At 43.2% G+C, this 20,634-nt stretch overlaps 1 protein-coding gene across 5 annotated transcripts; it reads right to left on the reverse strand.

The window, feature by feature from the left end:
* Positions 1–16: 16 nt before the first annotated feature.
* On the reverse strand, positions 17–19,953 carry ANKRD42 (ankyrin repeat domain 42). 5 transcript variants are annotated; one of them, XM_085593164.1, is made up of 13 exons: positions 19,499–19,953; positions 17,897–18,047; positions 17,345–17,508; positions 15,709–15,816; positions 15,282–15,401; positions 14,582–14,717; positions 11,595–11,795; positions 11,150–11,275; positions 9,401–9,506; positions 8,624–8,799; positions 8,119–8,245; positions 5,364–5,508; positions 17–4,175 (listed from the first exon to the last, which is right to left on the reverse strand). In XM_085593164.1, the coding sequence occupies exons 2-13, from the start codon at positions 17,913–17,915 to the stop codon at positions 4,032–4,034; spliced, it is 1,572 nt and encodes a 523-aa protein (XP_085449290.1). In that variant the 5' UTR covers positions 17,916–18,047; positions 19,499–19,953; the 3' UTR covers positions 17–4,031. The 5 variants fall into 5 exon arrangements, with proteins under 5 accessions (XP_085449290.1, XP_085449297.1, XP_021400637.3 ...); XM_085593171.1 differs by lacking the exon at positions 19,499–19,953 and adding an exon at positions 18,835–19,256; XM_021544962.3 differs by lacking the exon at positions 19,499–19,953 and having other exon boundaries at positions 17–319; positions 4,056–4,175; positions 17,897–19,255.
* Between the last annotated feature and the right edge of the window lie 681 nt (positions 19,954–20,634).

Below are 20,634 nucleotides of genomic sequence, written 5' to 3' on the forward strand. Positions count from 1 at the left end.
GTTTTAAAATAAGGACTGGTAATGGAAATAATTTATTTCTTTCTGTTTGTGTCTTTGAATATTCATGAAAACAACTCCAGGCTTCTGCTCACATTTCATTTATAAAAGCCAATAGTTGTGGTTTTCTATGACCCTTTACTGGGTCAGAGAATTGTAACACAATCAGTGTTCTGGTCAGAATGCATGGATTTTTGTGCCACAGTACTTGCCAAAAAATTCCCGGGTATGACACTCGCAGCAACCTTGAGAGAGAACAGGAATATTGATTTCAGCAGTTCACCTAAGTAGTATCAATGGATCCACTTCAAGAGCTTTTTCCCTGAAAACAAAGCAACTTACATAAGTGAAAACCATAAGAAAACTGACATATAAGTTCCCATAGAACTAGGAGCCTAGATTGAATTAACTGATAAACTGGTCCTTACATGCTCATTAGAAGAACATTTTCTGGCATTTATTACATCAGTCCACTCTGTTTCCACAGATTCTCTTAGCCCTTTTATGTTTTAGTTTTTAGTTTTTTAATTTCTCCTTCAATCATAAGTGTATTTATTGCACATAGATGTCAGGGTCAGCTCCCCTCGCCGTGATACCCCGAGCGGTGCCGTGCTGGGCGGCAAGGGAAGAGAACAGGCGGCCGCTCCCCCTGTGAACTCTGCTGTCCCAGTTGTCGGCGTGGGGACAGAGGGAGGCGACACGAGACTTGGGGACAAACAGGATAGTTTTATTCAGTGGGCCCCAAAACCCTCTGGGGAGGGCGAACAAAGGTTTTATACAGGAACTCAGGAGGCGGGGAGTAGGAACAACAACCAATGAGGGTAGGGCTGGGGAGGAGTCTAAGGAGGGACTAACACATCACAAACCTATCAGGGGAAACATGGGAGTGGAGTAACACAAAGTAAGCAATAGGGTGTTGAGCCTCACTAAATGGACAGGGAATGCTCTGGAAACAGGGGAGGGGAATAGGAGGAATGACAGGGAATGTTCAGGGAAAAGGGGTAGGGAAAGGGAGGATTGACAACCTGGAGAGGAGGGGGTAAGGGAAGATTGACAATTGGGGAAAGGAGGAGATTACGGATAGGGGGGTGAACAGACACTAAACAAATACTAAATTAAAAAACACACTACACATAGACTTATTTAAAGATCATGTGAGTTACTCATACTGGAAAATTTGCCAGGAAAATCTTCAGAAACATAAGCTTCTGCTGGTAGTTTCAGGAAAAATAAAATAATGTACAGACTCATGATTAAGACTTCTTAAACTGAAGTGAAGGGAGAGTTGGCTTTTTCACATTTTACTAGGTTGTTTATGAAAGACAAATGAATCTTCAAAACTAGCCAATACTAAGAAAGAGAGGTGAGAGCTGAGTGCTTACTCTCACCCTGGAAGACAACAGAGCTCCTGTCCTGGAAGCTGTCATTCAAAATAGCTTCTCACTTGTGTGTACCTTGCAGTTTCCTGCACATCCTATCACTGTATTTATTGATCAAAACCTCTTATCTTTGAATAACTCTTGCAAAATCCCAGAACTGACAGGCCCAACACACTTGGAGACTGGATTATACTCAATATACAGTTTCAGTACTGTTCTTAGAAGCAAGTGGCACAGATGTAAATTTATCCCTGGCCTTCCTCACTCTTTCAACAGAGGGAGCAAAGATGAGTGAACATATTTTCTAATATAGACATTGTAGTATCAATTGGAAGACAAGGAATTTAAATTGCTCTTGGGTATGAAGAAGGACAAGGAAAATAATAGTAACCTGTTGTTTACTTACATCTGCTTTGCAGTCCATGATAATCTGCAGCTTTTCCTCTTTTCTTGCTGGTTTGCTCTTTATTCAAACTGCTCTTCATTAGACACTGCTGCATTTGATTATTTTTGATTTTTCTTTCTTAATTGTGACTCATATGTCTTTGAACTTTGTCTTATTGGTTTGGAAACTGGTTTCTGTATACTTAGATGATTTTAAATGCAAATGTTGTTCTTCACAATGTTTGTAGTTCCTCCCAATATAGTATTTTCTATATTGTTTTGAAACCTGTTTTTCATCTAACTCTCCACACTCTCCAGTCAATTAGTCAGCACTCTAATTATATCAGGTTCTGGAACAGACCTATGCAGAACTTCATTGTAGTTTTCTTTTAGTTTAATAGAAAACTTTTGACATCTTCTCTTTGAAATAAGCTCACATTTCTCTTTGCACACACATTTTACAGTTATTTCATTACAGCAAATCACCACCATTTTTTTAAAGCATGTGTTATGTGAGATTGTTAAAAACCTTAATACAGTGAAATAAGTAATTTTTCAAGTCTGTTTATGATGAAAAAAAATATTACACTGCTAAACACAACTTGCTCCTCATCTGAAGCAGCTAATATGGGTTTCTCAGTTTCTAATTCTCTAGCTGCTTACAAGGTTGCTAGCAATTTATTCCAGTGTCTTAAGTGTTGTTCGGTATCTTTGCTATAATTGCATACTGTACTTATCCCTTAGCTGCCATATGTGTCCTTTTTTCTCCCAATTGTCTTATTAACAACACATTCTCCTAAGGTTCTCAGAGCTTGCTGTTGATAGTAAAATATTTCTTCCAGTATGCAATCTTTACTTAAAAGTTTGTGATTCCATTCCAGTTTTAGTATTTCTGGCTTCTGTGTATTTTTAAAATTATTTGTCTATTCTGGTCCATATTTGCATTCCCATTTAGCAATATAACTAACATAAAATATTCACAGAATTATAGAATGTCCTGAGTTGGAAGGTACACACTAGCATCACTGAAGTCCAGCTCCTGGCCCTGCACAGGACACCCCAAATGTCACACCAGGTGCCTGAGAGCATTGTCTAGGTGCTTCTTGAGCTCTGTCAGTCTTGGTGCTGTGACCACTTCCCTAGGGAGCTGTTCCAGTGCCCAACCACCCTCGGGGGGAAGAAACTTTGTCTAATATCCAACATAAGCCTCTCCTGACACAACCTCAGGCCATTCCCTCGACCCTGTCTCTGATCACCACAAAGAAGAGATCAGTGCCTGACCCTCCTCTTCCCCTGATGAGGAAGTTATAGACTCCAATTCTGTTTTCCCTCAGTCTCCTCCAAGGTGAACAACCCAAGAGGCCTCAGCTGCTCCTCACACAGCTTCCCCTCAATGCCCTTCACCATCCTCACGGCCCTCCTTTGGACACTCTAGCAGTTTAATCTCTTTTTTATATTGTAGTACCCAGAACTGCCCCCAGCAGGAGGTGAGGCCACGCCAATGGTGATGCAGGAAATAGCTCATCTGGTGCAGCTTGTCACAGCCATCATTTCACACACCCTGAACTAGACTCTTGATGTAAGGCATATGATGTTAAGACAGCATGCCTCTCCTTCATGGTGCACACAAAACCATGGATTTTTATTTTTCAGTATCTTCGAAATTCTCAGTGATTAGGTTTTCTTTGGTACTAAGGAGAGGACAGATCAGGACCAACACACTAAAATAATTATCTTGTAAGTCTCAAAATTAGGGTTCCAGAAGGAAAACAATTTCACAATAACACACAGCTGATAGAAAAGCTTTTATATGTGTAGTCATTAAATGGTTTTTACGTGTGGAGGAGAGGTCAGGGTTGCCATTTCTTAACCACAAGCTGCCCCATAACTTAGTAAACCCTTCAGTCATGTTAGATTCGGAGACTGACAGCTGCAGGTCATCTGGCACCTCACAAAGGAGTTGCTTCCTGCATTCTTTAGGAATGACTAAAGATGAAAATCAAGGGGCCTGGCACCTCTCTGCAGCTAAGAAGTAATTCTATCATCCACTATTCAGCTTCCACACCGAATATGCTAGGAGGTAATGTGCACTTCTTCCATCCTGAGGTGGCAGTACAAAATAGACCAGTGAATGGAGATACTTTCCTCAGAATTATGAGGGTCTGTGACTTTCATGTTGTTAGGCCAGAGAACTAGAGAACTACAAACAGCTCAGTGAAAGGTAGAGACCCACAGCTCATTGGTGGAGCTGGGCTATGCAAACACTTCGCATTATCTGGAATATCGCTTTTGTACCTCCAGTCTGCTGCCCCTCCTTTGAGGTTTGTTCCTCAGTGTAGTTGCACTCCTCCTGGGCTGCACGCTGACTGCTTCTTTATTTTCGTCTTTGCAAGACTTGGCCATTGTCTCAGCTTCCTGAAACAAGCAACACCGCAGCCTTAAACAGTAACCACTGAAAGGATGTGAAAATCTACATCTGGGAGTAACCACAGAATACTGTGGTTGAAACTGAGGGCAGAGCATAGTCCTGGGGCATGGGATGGCAGCACAGTAGTGTGAGACTTGAAGGTCCCTTGGCTGTAGCAGTCACTCAGCCAGAAAGACTGCTTGGTTAGAAGGGGAAAATCACAAAAAAAAAAAAAAAAATAATAATAATAATAATAATAAAGCCACCCTGCCTAATGGAAAATATTGACAGAGAAAATGTTTGCCAGCCTGGCAATCACAAGGCTGAGAAGCAGAAACATCCTTGAAAACGTGAAGCTGGTCTCTCTGAAATACAGCTGTGGCACCTAGCATCAGAGCCTGAGATTCCACCAAGAAGCACAAAAACTAGGGACTGCAGAGGCAATTGACTAAAAAGGTGGAAAATAGTCTGGGAAATAAAAAATGCTCTGAAAGAATAGAAGCACCATCATCTATTGCCTGTACATGTGAAAAGTAAAAAATTAGAAATATTATCATCTATTAGCTGCTTGCAGTGTTGGTGTCCTCTTCCCTCTTATGTCTCTATCATATAAAAAGCTTAACTTTTAATTCAAAATAGAACCCCTGTCTGAGAACTTCTAGCACTGCACGTACTGTTCCTTTCCCAAACAGGCTGAATTCTCTGCATGAATTTTCTATGAGATCTTGGGCTCTCATCCAGTATGTCTGACTGACTTCAGACACTGTAGCACGGATCAAGTCCCTGTTGAATTTGTCCCTCTCTGGGGGCCCTTGGTAGCGATCTCTACACCCGTGCAGGCTGGGTAGCCCTTTAGGTGGTGACAGCACCTCTCCAGAAGCACCATTCCAGTCCCAGACACCAGGTCTCAGCCAAGGGGAACTGCCAGTCACTGGATACGCAGTATGGAAGTACTCAGGATCAGCCCACTACTTAGGTGAACATTAAGATGAAGAACAGCAGTGCTTCTCTGCCAGGGTACAGAAAGAAACCGATACCCTTTCACAGCAGAGACAGTGTCCAGGCCAGGCAGGGCTCCTGCTCACTTCAGCGTCCCAAGCTGAAAGCTGTAGCACATTTTCTCTAGTATTTCCTAGCACTGTGCCCTCTAGTAGAGGGAACAAACACGCACAAGCAGCAGGCAGCGTGGCACTCACCGCGGAGGCAGCAGAGGTGGGGGGTGTTTTCCCCCGGCCCTCTCGGAGCTGTCTTATCTCAGCACGGTAATCATCCAGCTGGCTCTCCAGCTTCTCCCGCCTGACTCGCTCATATTCCAGCTGCGCCTCCAGCTCCCTCACAGCCCTGCCAACAGCAAAGGAGAAAGCAGAGCATGAAGCACATCCAAACCTGCCCCGGCTGCTCCACGTGGCGCAGTGCCTTTGCCAGGGAGCAGGTCAGTCACGCAGAAAGCAGCGCGGCACGCCTCAGGCCAGCTGTGCTCAGGCTCCGGAGCCTTGGTGACAGCGCTGAGCAGCAGCTTTCCTTCCCGGGCCGCCAGCGGTGCTCAGCGCGGCGGGACCACGAGATGGAGCCGCCCGCCCGCACACCGAGCCCGCGCCGCGCTCCTGCGACCGCGCCGGGCTCCAGCGGCGCGGCGGGAGAGGCGCCCCGGCAGCGCCGAAGTTATTGTCAAACTGAAACAGCACGAAGCCGACAGCGTTCGGGAAAGGTCAGCGGCAGCCTTCTCATTCCCATCTGGTGCTTCTACATCCTTCCTATTGATTGGCTTAGGCACGGATGAGGCATACTCAGATGACAGCTTGCATGACTGTCTTATACACAGTTGCACGAGATCTCACTGGTCACACCCTCAACAGCTCCTAAATTATTTGAGATTCCTGGAGCTGTTTAGCTCACACGTAATTCATACATAAACTGAGTCTCTGGAGTTGCGGTGGCTCTCTCATGTATCAGGATGAATTATCACACCTGCAAGGATGGAAGATCAGCAAAAGCAAAGGGGAGATACCTGCCCTCTGCATTCAGACAACACAGGAGGAAAGCTCTCAGCAAGACCTACCATGTTTCCCAGAGTCGGACCCTTTGAGCTACCAATCACCCTTACTGACACTGCAAGAATGGCCTGTGCTGAGGAGACAGCTGACTTCTTCCATGCTTCCAGTTAAAGAGGCACAGCTCCCAAACCGTGTGGCACACCCATGGTGACAATTTCCTGCAACGAGCCCTGGTTAAAGCACTGTGAAGTGACTCACACCAGGTCTCTTACAGCCAAAAATCCTGGACTAAAGCAGAAATCTTCAAAATCTGCTACAACGGCCTTCCCAAGTAGCAACTCCTGCTTTTCATCTAGCAAAATGGTGTTGTCATTAAGTATTTTATCAATAATGTGTTTTTCTGGCCTATGATACAAGCACCTTGGGATTTATCTACATAGGTACCCTGAGAAGGGTAGGCAGGTTTTCTGAGAAGCCCCGTTTCTTTTCAAAAGAAGAGTTTGGGGCTAGGGATGCTTTCTAGCCTTCACATGTAGGAGAAACCCTTCAGAGAACCACACAATTTTTCAAGTTTAGCCACCTGAACATGCCACAGAAAGCAACACCCCTTAGAGAGCCCCAGCAGAGCCTTCTAATTGCTAGTTTTGAGCAGCTAGTTTTTGAGCATTGCTAGTTTTCAAGCAGCTGCTCTATCCAAAATGAACCTTCCTGTCTGTCAGTAGTCAACAGTGACTTTTCCATCATTAAAACCTTTCAATGTGGGCAACAACACCTAAGCTGGTCACCCTCCTCTAAAACCAGGAGAGACACTTCTAGAAGTGATGAATCTCAACCTGAAGTACATGTCTATTTATGCCCTGGAAGTGCCTACACCTCTCCAAGAAGTTGAAAAAGGAGCTTATGATAACTAACTTGGACAGAGGTGTCTGTTACCTACTGTATACATATCAAGTTAAGCAAGATGGACTTTCAGCATGAGCTGAGTCAGAGTGACCTGGAACCAGATGAAATTCTGACCTCAGTTTCCTGGCTCAGATAAGGCTGTAAAACAAAGTACTTAACTGCAATCTGTGAAACATATTACCTGCTCCAGATCCACAGACTCCTAAGTCTGCTGTCTTCTTGATGGCATATAAGCCTGCGCAGACAGTGACAGTCTCCCCTCAGTGACCAAATACAGACAGTGGTTTGGGTTGGCCCAAACACATGATGGAGGTGGTTATCTACAGAGACTGAGAACAGAGGGTAGCCAAGTCTTTGACAGGGCAAGGTGGAGAGAGGCCTGTCTTTGGAGGCTGCAGTATTGTTAAATCTCTAAATCTTTGATAGCCTTTTCTTTGAAATGTAGACAGTCTGTCCATCAAATCACCTGACCAACCTATCAGAACCATTTTATTTAATAGAGACATTGAGAATTACATATTATGAACAATGCTTCACATGCAAAGGCAGGTTTGCTGATATTTTTTTCCTGTGGTCTGGATATGAGCTAATCCTTTCTTGAGCACAGAAACATTTTGCCAATTAACAGAAATGTTAGCAAGTCACTGAATAATCTCTGCTGCATATAAACTTCCATCCAAACCATCCCAAGACTATTGCCTGTTTTCAGATTTCCTGAAGGGCATACATGACTTTGGCGTCCTTAGAGGAAACAAAACAGCCAAAACCTATCAGATCTACTGCACACATCTGCAGAAAAACCTGATGACTGAACAGATTATCCTGCACAAGAATCATGGACCTATCATGCACTTGTGTTGTGGGGCTGATCCTGGTGGTAGAAGTTTAGAAATGGCCAGACAAATTGCTGCAATTCATGTGTATTGGCCTGGTTGAAGTTGGTAAGTGGAAAAGACAGAATGGCCAAATGCAAATTTGAGTGTAAATCAGCTTTAAAGCAGGATTTAAAATGGGCCCCACAGAGTTAAACATTAGCAAGGCAGAATGACCTTACTTCTCAACTTTCCTTTCTTCTTTTCTCATCTTCCTCTCCTCTTCAGTTACTCCCCCCAGCTGTCTGTAGTTGCTGTAGGCAATTTCTAGAAGTCGCTGAAGTTCTTTAATCTTGTGATAGGCCCTTACTGTAAGACAGAGTTTTCTAGGTAGGTAAATTGCAAGAAGAGAGTCATGCTGAAATCCAATAGGCTGGAAAATAGTCTCACAAACATAAGAGCAGAAATCACACTGCTCAGCAAACACTGAGTTACACCTGACACCCACAGAGCAAGCAGATGTCAAAAACAAATAGCAATCCAACACTGTTGCACCAACATGGATTAAAATGGTCTAACAATTATGATCTGATTGCCTTCTGCTTGCTTTCTATTTCAATTTGTTTGATATCCTGTCAACCATCTCATAACAAAAAGATCAGAGCAGTTGGCAGGAACTGTCCTAGTTAGGACTGTAATGTCTTGATAACTTTTGCAAAAAAGGAATAATGAAAATAGAGTGCTTACTGCGTGCATTCCTTTTCTCTGCCTTATCCAGGGTTAAATCTTCTTTGCTATCTGTACTCCCTTCCACACCATGTGTTTCAAAAAACTTGATGTTGTTTGCATCTAGTTCTTCATCACTAGAGTTACTGTTTCCAGTTCTTGGTGTCAAAAGTTCCACAGCCGCCAGATGGCCAAATCTGCACAGACAACAGTTAAAATCTGGAAAAGCACGTGGTAGAAACTCTCAAACTATCCATGCTCCCATTTATCAGAGGGGTTTCAGGACTAAAGGAAGCACTGTACACACACTACAACTGTCTGTCTACTTTTTGTAGTATTCTAATGGCATGAGCTCTGCCTCGATGGAATCTTATGGCAATGGCTCCTACATCACAGGCATCTCTTTCCTTTGCAGGGTTTCCTAACTGAATCTCATTAGAATCTGTATTGTTTTTATTAATGCAAAAATCAGCTGGCCTCTGCTGCTTCTCATTTACTTTGTACAGCAAACTGTGAGCACATGGGCTCAAAACTGTTCTCTTGCAAATGAACTAGTTTTCCTGTTTTGTGTCTGAGCTCACCAAAAAGAAAATTAAATTAAGTGAGAATTAAAAGCTTTTTTAGTTACAAGGTTATAGCTACAATAGTCTTGCTTATCACTCAGAGCTGGAATTCATGGGCTTGATCTGTTTTTTCTCTATCACTGAAAATCAGGATTAATTCCAACAAAGCTGACATGATATTGATACACAAATAGTAAGTAAATAAGTGCCAGAGCTACAGGATATGTAGTGCTACCTCTTGGCTACATCCTTTGGAGTCTCTCCAGCATCATTTGTAATGTCACAGTCAGCTCCCATTTCAACCAACCACTGTAAGCAATGGATATGCCCCTGTTCAGCAGCTAAGGGAAGAAAGGCATACACAAGTTAATTATATACAATTGAAGTGTTTCAAACCTAAAATGTCCTCCTCTTGCCATTATCTGACATGTCAGAATTGGGTTCAGTAAGACACCGCAAGGGAAATCCTATTTCAAGAGGAGCCTGTATTGAGATGCTGACAATCACTTGGGTACAACAGAGTTTTGGGGAAGAGCATGCAGTGTGGTTTGGTGACTCTTTCTAGTACTAGAAATGCACTGGCAGCTCTTGCTGAACACAAGCCAAACTAAACTTGCCCAGTCTCATGTACAGATCACAAGACACACAAATAACTGCTGCCCTAGTAAGAAAGGCCTGCATGAGACAGTTTGGCAGCCAAGTGCTGTCACCTCTCCCTGGTTTTGGGCTCCCAGGTGTCAGACTCAGCTGGCTGCCCCAACCTATGGTGTGTGCTGCTGTCTCAGGAGAGAGAAGCAGGAGAGAGAAGACGGGGCAGACACTCAAGGCAGCACCTCTCAGCAGCATTCTAACACATATGATGTTCCATGGCCACTGCTCCCACCACATGGTGCCAGGAACAATGTCTCACTTATGGAAGATGGTATTTGGCAAGAATAGATGAAACTGTACACTGATTTTCTCAAGGAAGAATAAATCCATTTCTTGGCAGCACTCCATTTTGGATATCTTTTATATTTGTTTTCTTACTGAGATAAGGAAATGAAGTTACATCATCAACATGTAAACACTGGGGATGAAACAACTGTAGGTCAGCATCATTCCAAGAAGAGAAAGTGGAATTTTAAAATTGCTACCTATCAGTTATTTTAATAGGAACTTAAATTATGTTTTTTAAATTCTACTATATATCTAGTCAAAAAGAAATGTAGGAAACGTGTTAAAATCATATTATAATAATGCTTCCCTCTTTCTTTAATCTTCTGTTTCTTCTTTCAGACAATACTGTGAAACCCCAAACACAAAAGAACTATTTTTTCTGTAATGCGAGCAATCCACTACATGTCAAAGTGTCAACCAGAGGTTTACCTTTCTTCACAGCATCTTACCAAATGACTTTGTTGTGGTTTTTACAACATATCCCCACAGTACTGATGTGTTCAAAAAATAAAGGCCCAGGCTACAGTACAGATCATTCTTATACTTAGCCAGCCAGATGTTTCTAAAAGCAACATCTTGCCTGATAAAAAAAAAAAATCACAACTACTTAGTTATATTAAATTAAGTGAAAATTAAAAACTTTTATAGCTAGAATACAGCCTTGCTTATCACTCAAAGCTGGAATTCATGTGCTTGATCTGTTCTTTCTCCATCGCTGAACATCAGGATTAATTCAAACAAACCTGACATTATATCGATATGCAATAGTAAAGAAATGTCAGAGCTACTTAGTTTTCAGTTTAGATGCTAATTTCTCTTCATTGTAAGCTCTTTTTCCTTGACTTGAGCTTGGTTATATTGTTTTCAAAGTGACCCAGGCACACATACATTACAAAATACAGGGTTTGGGGCTGCCTTTTCAAGACCTCAAAAAATGAGATGCTGTTTGTCATTAAATTTATCTGATAAGCAGCCACTTGAAAAACAAAGTAAATGAATCAGCAACAAAGAGTACCAAGCTGAAACACAGATCATACTTACTGACCTTTGTGCAGGAGAGTGGATCCCTTATCGTTCCTCTCATTAATATTGACTACTCCACTTCTCACTAGTTTTCTCACCACTAACAATTCCCCATTGAAAGCAGCATCATGAACTGGGAAAGCTAAAACTGAAAATGAAAGGCACATGTTTCCACACAGATGCCAGCAGTTCTACTGAACATGTCTCACAGCTCGCCTCTCTCATAGCAACTTACGTTTGAACGCTTCAGAAGTAGCAAGGATAATGCTACTTAATCAGCTAAAATGCAGCTGTGTACCCAGCAGTGCTCACCAGACTCTTGACTAAACAAGTCTTAGTTATGACTACAGGCATCTCATACAGTGAAGAGACTAATTTCACAGACCTGAAATAACAAGTACACCTTTGTGCACTTCTACAGAATTACACATAATGCCTTGTTTAAGTGTATCTTCATCCATACTCACCTTCCTGTGTCTCTGGATGTTCCTCCTCTTTTTCGACACCATCAATATACTGTAGAATATTATCTTTGTAGAATCGCTCAGCCAAGTCCCTTGGAGTCTCTCCATGGTCATTCCTGGCTTTCAGAGTGTGTGTAACGCTGGCCATTTTCCCAACCAAGAACTTAAAGCAATGCAAGTGTCCTTCCACTGCTGCCAGATGTGCTACAGCACAAATGAAACAAAGGGTGCTAGAGCTGAGCCCTGCTGCCCACTGAGAAAGCAATGCCCTCACCACTGGTTAGAGCTGGCTCATCTACCAGCACATGAGCCATCCAACACTGCACAAGGGGAAGAGCAGCCTCAGCTGAACTGTGCATGTTCATCTCCCACCCAGGACAGAGTTCAGCTCTAGGCAAAGGAGGTAAAGCTGCCAAGGATGGGATCTGCAAAGATGATTCCCTGGTGGAGCTGACTGCAGGAGACAAAACAGACTCCAACAGAGCACTGAGGTCTAGCTCAGAGTGCTCTGCTGGGGCCTCACTTCCCCAGGAACACGGATCTCGCTGACCCTGCTGTCCCAGGGATATTCCTTGTAGGGGGGGACAGCAAGCAGTGTCCTTGATTGGGAGCTAAAGCCATTTCTGCTTTAGGCTCTACTGTGCCACCACAAACAAGTTGCATCACAGCCTCAGTTACCCCACCTATAAAATGAGGACAGTGATAGGTGCTTTACTGGACAAAATATTTGACGGTACATTCCTCACCTGACCTTAAGGCTATGCAGAGGTTTACTTATTTAATATTACTACAGTGGTGGCCTACAACAAAGTAAGAAGTACCAAACACAAGCTGACTCACTTGACGTAAGTAATATCCTCTAATCCCATTAATGAGAAGAACTTGCCAAATAAATGCTTATTATGATCTATCACTCCATGAAAATGCTCTGTAACAGCTGGCTGATGTTCTAGAGGCAAAAGGATTTGTTTGTCTCCAGGTAAGAATCTCACTGTCTTCATAATCAACAAAAAATGTACTCAGGACCCCAAAAAACCATGTCACTTCATTTTTGTCACACACAGGTTCTCTATAGCAAACCAAACCATCCACAGCTTTGCAGAGTATAATTGCTCTAAAAGGTCATGGACATTGGTTTTACAGCAAGATGACAATACCCCTGTACAGATGATTGTTTAAAATCTGAGCTCCACTGAAATAAAGGCAGTTTTTGCCATTGTCTGAATTTTAGTCAGTGAGTTAGGTTCTCAGGGAGAAGGGAAAATAAGGGTACCATGCTAGAGGTAAGTTAGCTAGTCAAAAACTGACTCAATCCTTATTAATCCATTTTCAGATACCTAAAATCTGTTGGTATCCCAACTTCTGTGTTTCATCTTCTCTTTTATAAAATCAGACTAACAATATTCACAAGTCAAAAAACTGTGTCTGTGAAAAATATTTAGAATAGGTTTGACTAGTGTGAGCAATAAAAGAAGCAAGGACGTGGCCCAAAAATGAATACAGAGAGACAGCAAGTTGAAATGTTCAATTAATAAACACAGCCCATTCTGTATATTGAATGAGCCACAGAATTTTTTTCCTTCCAAAATATTAGCAAGGAAATTAGAAAAGATAGTTAGACTCCTTGCTGTAACACACATATACAAAAGATGCAGCCAGTTTTCAAGTTCCAGGTGCCTGGCACTGCAACCTCAAAAAATTTCTTTCAGTATTCTCTTAGGAAAAATTATTGCACAGTTTAGCTAATCTTGAAGCTGAAGTGTGTAAAGATAATTTAAGTTCACTTCTATTACACAAGCAGACAAGTTGGTTTGCACAGTACTTCTACTAATCTGCTACTAACCATGTCCCAAAATATCCTCTTTCCTTTGGAAGATAATATGATCAAATGAAACAGAACAAAGGTTGGACGATCAAGCTTCTGTAGATGTCAAAATACAACAAAACCAGTTTTCTACTAACCATTTTATGCAGAGCATTAAGTGCTCTGTGCTGGCATCTTCTTTCTCTCCACAGAAGTCTGTTATCAGGGAAGTGTTCCCAAATGCAAATAAAGCTGCCTTCCATGCTGCCCCCAGGGTGCCTCACATCATGACCCCTTATTGCTACATCTCCTGCTGGGATGCAGGAGCCTCACATCCTTTAACAAGACCCAAGTTTGGAAACACAGCATGGCTATCTGTTTCCTAGGTAAGTAGTCCATAGTAGAGGGTAAAATGTTTTAAGAAGGGATTTATAAAATTAACTCTATACAAGTTATAGAGAAAAACATGCTCTTTGGAACAAATAATGTGACAAACCATAAGAAGGAAAATGTTAAAAGGAAAAGGATGCAAGGAGAATGCAAGACAGGAACAATACCATTGAGCTTAGAGAGGTTATTGAGGCAGTGGTATGTTAGGGAGAGGGATAATGGAAAAAAAACAAAAAGCAAGCAACAATCACATTTTTATGCTGAAGTGAATACACTGATAATTATGAAAAGAAATTACAGATAATCCAGAAAAAACAGTATTCCAGAAATCAAGATGAAGAAATCACAGGAAAATGAGAACAACTGTTCTACAAAATCAATTAAGAAACAGTGGGATACAAAAACTTGCATGCAAACACACCAGAACCTCGTCACACTATCAAAGTCAAAAAGTAATACATAGCAGCTGAAACTGCCTCACCCTCCACCTATCCTTCTCCTGTGAGAAGAGCCCTGGCACACAGGAGATGCTGCTCACCTGCTCCCCATCCCAGCATTTGTGAGCTCTCATCCTTGCTAGCAGCAGCAGGAAGTGAATGGAATACTATCACCAACAGAGTAACACTTTGGATTTTATAAATCCTCCCATCATTATAAAAATGGGCTATCTGTGTGGATTGCATGGAATCACATAGGAAATGCTGCTGCTGTGCATTAGTTATAATATGCTCAATCATCACATTTCAAAACAACCATAAACCAAAGGTTTAAAAACATCTGATTTATCCTGACATACCTGGAAGGTTTCCATTGTTATCCACATCATCTACACATGCTCCCCATCGAACAAGAAGCTGCAAACATCCCAAGCGACCATGAAAAGCAGCATAATGAACAGGTTTCCAGTTATTCCTGTCTGAAACATTTACATCCTAAAATGAAAGTAGCAGGTTAATTCACTCACTTCTGAATCCGAAGACACAAGACAAATTTTATATAGGGGAACCCACTGTTCATTGTGTTAAATTATTTAAATGAAACCAAATAACGTTTTTCAAAGTTCATGCATTATATGCAGTTCCAGTTTCAAGACAGGTACATTTCACAGGTTCTTGCTTTTACTTAATACACTTAGAAAAGGTGCATTTTTAGACATGTTTTTATCATCATAATGATTTGCATTGGTCATTATTCCTTAGATATGCATCTTTTTTTAAGTTTATATCTCCTTTACTCAAGAAGATTTTTAGAACTGCAAAACATTAACATCACCACCATCATTTAATGACATCCTCAGCAGAAGGTGATTTACTCACATTATTGATTCTCTCTACATTTTTTCATCATGTCCCTAAATGTGTATCACAACCTAAAAATCCGGAAATTTACCCAGGGAATAGATTCCCCCACAGTAATTAATCTAGAGCCCTAAATCTCAGTCTAAGGGAGGGAGAGCTGTGCTTGGGAGAAGGCAGGACGGCGGGCAGGAGCCTCACCGCCCCAGCGCGCAGCAGGCTCTGCAGGGTGTACGAGTGCCCGTGCGCTGCTGCCAGGTGCGCGGCCGTGCACCCGCGCTCGTCCCGAGCTGCCGCGTCCGCTCCGTTCAGTAACAAGGCCTGGAAGAAATGCAAAGCACACGTTCATTTCACAAGCTGAAAAAGCAAACATTTCCCAGAAGGATGGTTTATGATGACCAGCAGGATAACTCTGGGCTGACCTCAGGGGTCTAGTATTGCACAAACCAGATCTGTTTGCACAGACAGCACAAATGAGTGCTCTGGTTTGAAAATTACTTAATTTGACGTGTCAAGACATCATGATGAGCTACTCGTAGCTAGCTCCCTGAGGGGCTCACTCAGCTGATCGTCATAATGAATTTGTCCAGTATTAAGGTCTGCCCCACTAACTTTTGCTTGCGAGTACCTGCATGCAGGCATCCTGCCCTCGGATGGCTGCCAGGTGAGCCGCTGTCCAGCCTCTCACAGTCACACGGGCGGTGTCAGCTCCATGCCAGAGCAGCCACTGAAGGCACTGCTCAACAAAACCAAAGGGCTTTTTATTTAACTATGCACATCGTGTCTCTGGGGCATGTTTCAACTAGAATTTACCCATCAAAGTTACGTTTAAAAACAGTGTTGGAATACTTCCTTATGGAAGTAGGAGACCCCAGATCGTGCCTTAAACATGTATTTGTGCATGAGGGAGATAAGGGTAAGTTATACTTTCCAGGTTTCACCCAAGGGTACAAAATGTGCAAATAACCTACTAAATCAGATCCTAGCATCAATGTTACGGTATGACTTTTTCATTTTACTCTTCCAGATTTAAAATGTAATCTGTGACAGTATCCATATGGCATGAGGTAAAAGCTTTGGAAAAAAGAATTCAAACATGATCACATGGATTCCAGCTAAAATTATTGGCAGGAAAAAGATCATGAACTCATTTAATTTATTAGGCTTCTTAGGCATATATAATACCATCTCTCTTCTTATCCTTCCATGGCCTAGTTTTGTTTTATTCATCTTTTTCCTGCAGATTTCCATTGCTTGCAATGGAAAGCTTCATGAACTATCCAAAGACAGCTAGAGGAACAGTTAGAACTTTTTATTATATATTACTATGATTTATTATCTTTTTTATCAAGCCATCTTACAGCTTCCTCCACTATTTCTGCCAAGGAGCTTAGTGACAAACAGATGACAGTAATTCAATAAAGTCTAAAAGACTGATTGCAAAGTAGGAGAGTCAAATGGAAAATGGCAGAACTTATAGAGGCAGAAAGGGTAGGTAAGCACTCTGGTTTTGGGGCTGACATGATGATTAGCATTTTCTTGACAGTGTGTCTGCATTCCAGAAGCAGCTCTGCACTTAGCAATTCTTGAATCTAGCAAGAACTTCACGTATTTTCTCTTGGGACATGAATGGCCTTGCTGCTTCAAGTTTAGACTGCCATGAACAATGAACAAGGAGGCTGCAAGAAGGAGAATGTTGTGCAGAACACAGCAGTTCAGTCCTTCTGGAAGTTTAAAATATGAATGCAATAACCTGCTGATTTCTGTACCACTATTCAGCACTCATTTATTAAAATAAAGTGTATTAGGACTATTTCTGCAGAGAATGAGGCATGGGACATTGGTAAGCATATTGAACATATTTCCATGTCACTTCTCACCTGTTTCTGTCACCTTCAGAACATTTTACACATCCTACAGGATTTTCTAGGTGTCTCAAAGGAAGGAAAAAAATGCAGTAGAGACAAAAGAAGGTTATGAGTCTGAAAGGAAGGCCATAAGGCATATCTTGCTCAGAGTAAGAAACCAAATGATTTCATAAAATATGGTAGAGTTGATTAGGTAAATTGCCTGGATCTTCAGAAAGAAAAAAAATAAAATCAAAAGCCCTGTACTCCTGCCCTTGGTGAATATATTTAATATGAAAAACAAGCAGAGATTATTGATTCAGTCTGATCAAAACAATGTTGTGTTCAGCCTCTCCCAAAGAAGGAAACATGGACTTATCAAAGCCCAGCTATGCCTATACAAAGGTAATGTTTTACCTCCAGACTTCCTGAGTGGGCCGCACACTGCAAGGGTGTAAATTTGTGAACTACATCCACCTCATTAATACTGGCTCCACTTTGTATCATCGATGCAAGCTGTTCTACATCCCCAGCTTTCACTGCTTCATGCACACTAGTGTAATTTTGCTTCTTCTTGACAACTAGTGAGGAGTAATAAAAGGGCATTAGTCCACTGCTTAAATCAGCAATATTTAAGAGATAGAGAATGTGTGATTAATCAAAGAAATATCAGAGTTGACATTCATGGCACAGAATCAAACTCTAAATGTAGAAGCAGTAGGATAAAAGAAAAAAAATCTTCTGTCACCAGGCCCTGTTATCAAATAACCTGTGTCCTCCCTTCAGGCCTTTTCACTATTTACTACATGACTGGAAACAATGAGAATTACATATCCAAACCCCTTGCAACATCTTGATACCTTGACAAAACTTGTATAGAGAAATATGAGATGTAAGCAGACCTAATGGCCAAGGGGGATAACTTCAGATAGCCTAATAAGAAAGGAAACTAAACCAATTAGTATTCACCTTCTGCAGTAGTCATCATTCCACTACCAAAATGCACTGTGATTACATTTCACACTGCTGGAAGTCCTGAAGAACTGGGCTACTGTTCAGCAAATCAAAAAAGCATAAAACTGAAGGTCTCAAGGTATTAGTGCCTCAGCTCCTCCTCCACCTGTGGAGAAGAAATGGTAATAGCAGTTACCACTGTTACACAATTCGAGGTAAAAAAATATTAAAGAATATAAAAGAGATATTGCACAAAGAGACTTGTCGTATTTGTAAAAAAGCACTAGACATAATTAAAAACATCCTCTGCAGTTTGCCAGTGCCTATTTTCATGTAATCTGTAGTTTGATAGGAGAGCTCGGGCAGATTTGATTTGACGTTGCCACAGAGAGGCGGGGGGGAAGTGAAGATCCAGCACTGCAGTCTGACAGCAACACATGCTGTGTGTGCTGTAACACACCGCTGGATCCTGTGCCTGTGCCTCACCCCACCTCCACTCCCCAGCGTGGCAGGCTGCATCACTGCCCTGCACAAAACCAGGATTCCATCCTGCAAAACACTGTACAAACAAACAAACAGCAGCAGCACAAAAACACAGAATGGTTCCGGCAGGAAGGGGCCTCAAGAGGTCATCTAGTTCATGTTTTGAGGTTTGAGTTGTTTAGGTTATTTTAAAGAACAGTTTCACCAGGACGTAATTTTCCGCCAAGGAAGTAATTGCTCATTATACCATGTGAGGGTTACAGACTGCAGTCGAGTTACACAACATCACAGGCTGGCCTGGCTGATTACACTGCTCAGCAAAGTTCTAATGTGTTTAACACAATGTTGCGGTACAGCAAGTTCAAGGCAACTTTTTTTTTTTTTTTTCTCTCCTTGACCCAGAGGAAAAGCAAACAACAAGGCCCACCAGCAGAAAGAATTTTGTCTCCCCTGTCCCTCTAGATACCTACTACTGCATGGAGATGAATGCCAAGGGTGGGTGGCTGCACTGGCTTCTTGGCACAAGACAAAGGCAGCAGCCTGGGACTGAAGCTCAGACAGAAGCTGTGAACATCAATTTTGTAAGAAGACACATTGATGTTCAAAGCAAAGGACGGGCTCCATAATTCTAGTGCAATTTTTTTACCAAAAATTGTTATCAAACACTCGTTCAATGTTCTGGGAGAAAAGTTTGCAGAAAGAATTCAGTAAAAGCACTTTGAGATCGATACCCGCCCAAAATCCAGTTAAAGAGGTTAGGTGAAGAAGGCTATGCTCGGAACAGGGAAAGGCACAGCCGAGTGTTGCGGTGTTTCCGTAACACACACGCCCAGCCCCGGAGCTCGGCGCTGGCAGCCGCCCCAGGGCCGCGGGAGCGGCGGGCCCGGCCCGGCCCGGCCCGGCGGGCGGAGGCGGAGCTGCCAAGGCCCGGGGCAGGGGGAGGGCCCGGCCGGCCGGCGCCAAACACCGCCCTCCCGCTCTTTCGGTGGACACGGAGCGTCCTCAGTGCCGTGCGTGGATCCCGGCGGAGCGCCGTGCTACAGAGCGGGGCTCGGGAGCGCCGGCCCCGCCCGGCGCCGCAGCGAGGGCCGGGGCACGGCGCGGGCGGAGGAGGGGCGGGCGGGGCGGTCTCACCGGCCGGAGCGGGGCGCGGCCGCCCCTCGCAGCACCGCGCCGGCAGAGCGCTGTCGCCCGGAGCAGCTCCCTCCACCTGCGGCCGCTGCTGCTCCCGCCGCGGCGTTGCCATGGGCGCCGGGCTCGCCCTGCCCGCGGAGGAGAATGGCGGGCGGGGCGGCGGGCCCGGCGCCGCTGCGCGGGCTGCGCTGCGGCTGCCCGCGGCTGCCGCGCCCGTAGGCAGCCCCGGGCTGCAGCCTTCGCGGAGAGGTGTAACGAGTACCGGCTCATCTCGGAACGCCCCAGTGATGCTCTGAGCAAGCATCGAACCACTTTGTGCTCTGGATGATGGGACTCGTCACGTTGTGGGCATCTTTAACCCTCTCTCCTTTCCTGCAGTGACGTGATCCGGCTCCTCAATTCCCTTAGTCAAAATCAGCCGGATTCCTTTGATTGAGGGGGAAAAAAAGGACGCTGTATTTCCTGCTTCCAGGCAGAATGGACCCTTCCCAGCAGATTTACAGGTGTGCAGTGGTAATTACATGGACCAGGGGAGTTTAATGAACCATTTAGTGTTTAATTATACTTGTCATTAAAGAACTGTCATAAAGCCTATTTCTACAACTTACAGGTCTCATTTTTGTTCCATCTTCAGTAGACAGAGTAATTTGTTCTCTTTTCTGAACAGCTTTCTACCTATTTACAGTCTCCTCTGAACTTCAGTTGTTGTGATTTAGAAGTTCATAGTATTTCGGGACATAAAGCATCATATTTGGTCCAGGGGACCAGGCTACATCCCTGCTCCAGGAAGAGGCTGCAATAACTAATACAGGAGTACACCCCACACCACCACCAGTAGCCACACACACCACTGTATGGACTGACACCACTCTGATCCATGGTATTTTTGTTCCTCTGGCTGTCTCTAATTAAACAGCATTTTAAAGTCTGATATCTAGAACAGGGCAAGCTCACAACTACAGCTCCAACCTTAATAGAAGAATCATATTACTCACATATTTAAAACTGCATAAAGCCTGGGTGTCAACATGGAAAGAAGTTTTTGCAGCTAACATCTGCACCACTGATTATTTCTACTTACACACTAAGGAAGATTTCTGACTCCCAAGTATTCCCACTACAAAACTAATATGCTA

Source organism: Lonchura striata, chromosome 1, assembly GCF_050655825.1.
Source record: "Lonchura striata isolate lonStrDom1 chromosome 1, ASM5065582v1, whole genome shotgun sequence".
Classification (NCBI taxonomy): Eukaryota; Metazoa; Chordata; class Aves; order Passeriformes; family Estrildidae; genus Lonchura; species Lonchura striata.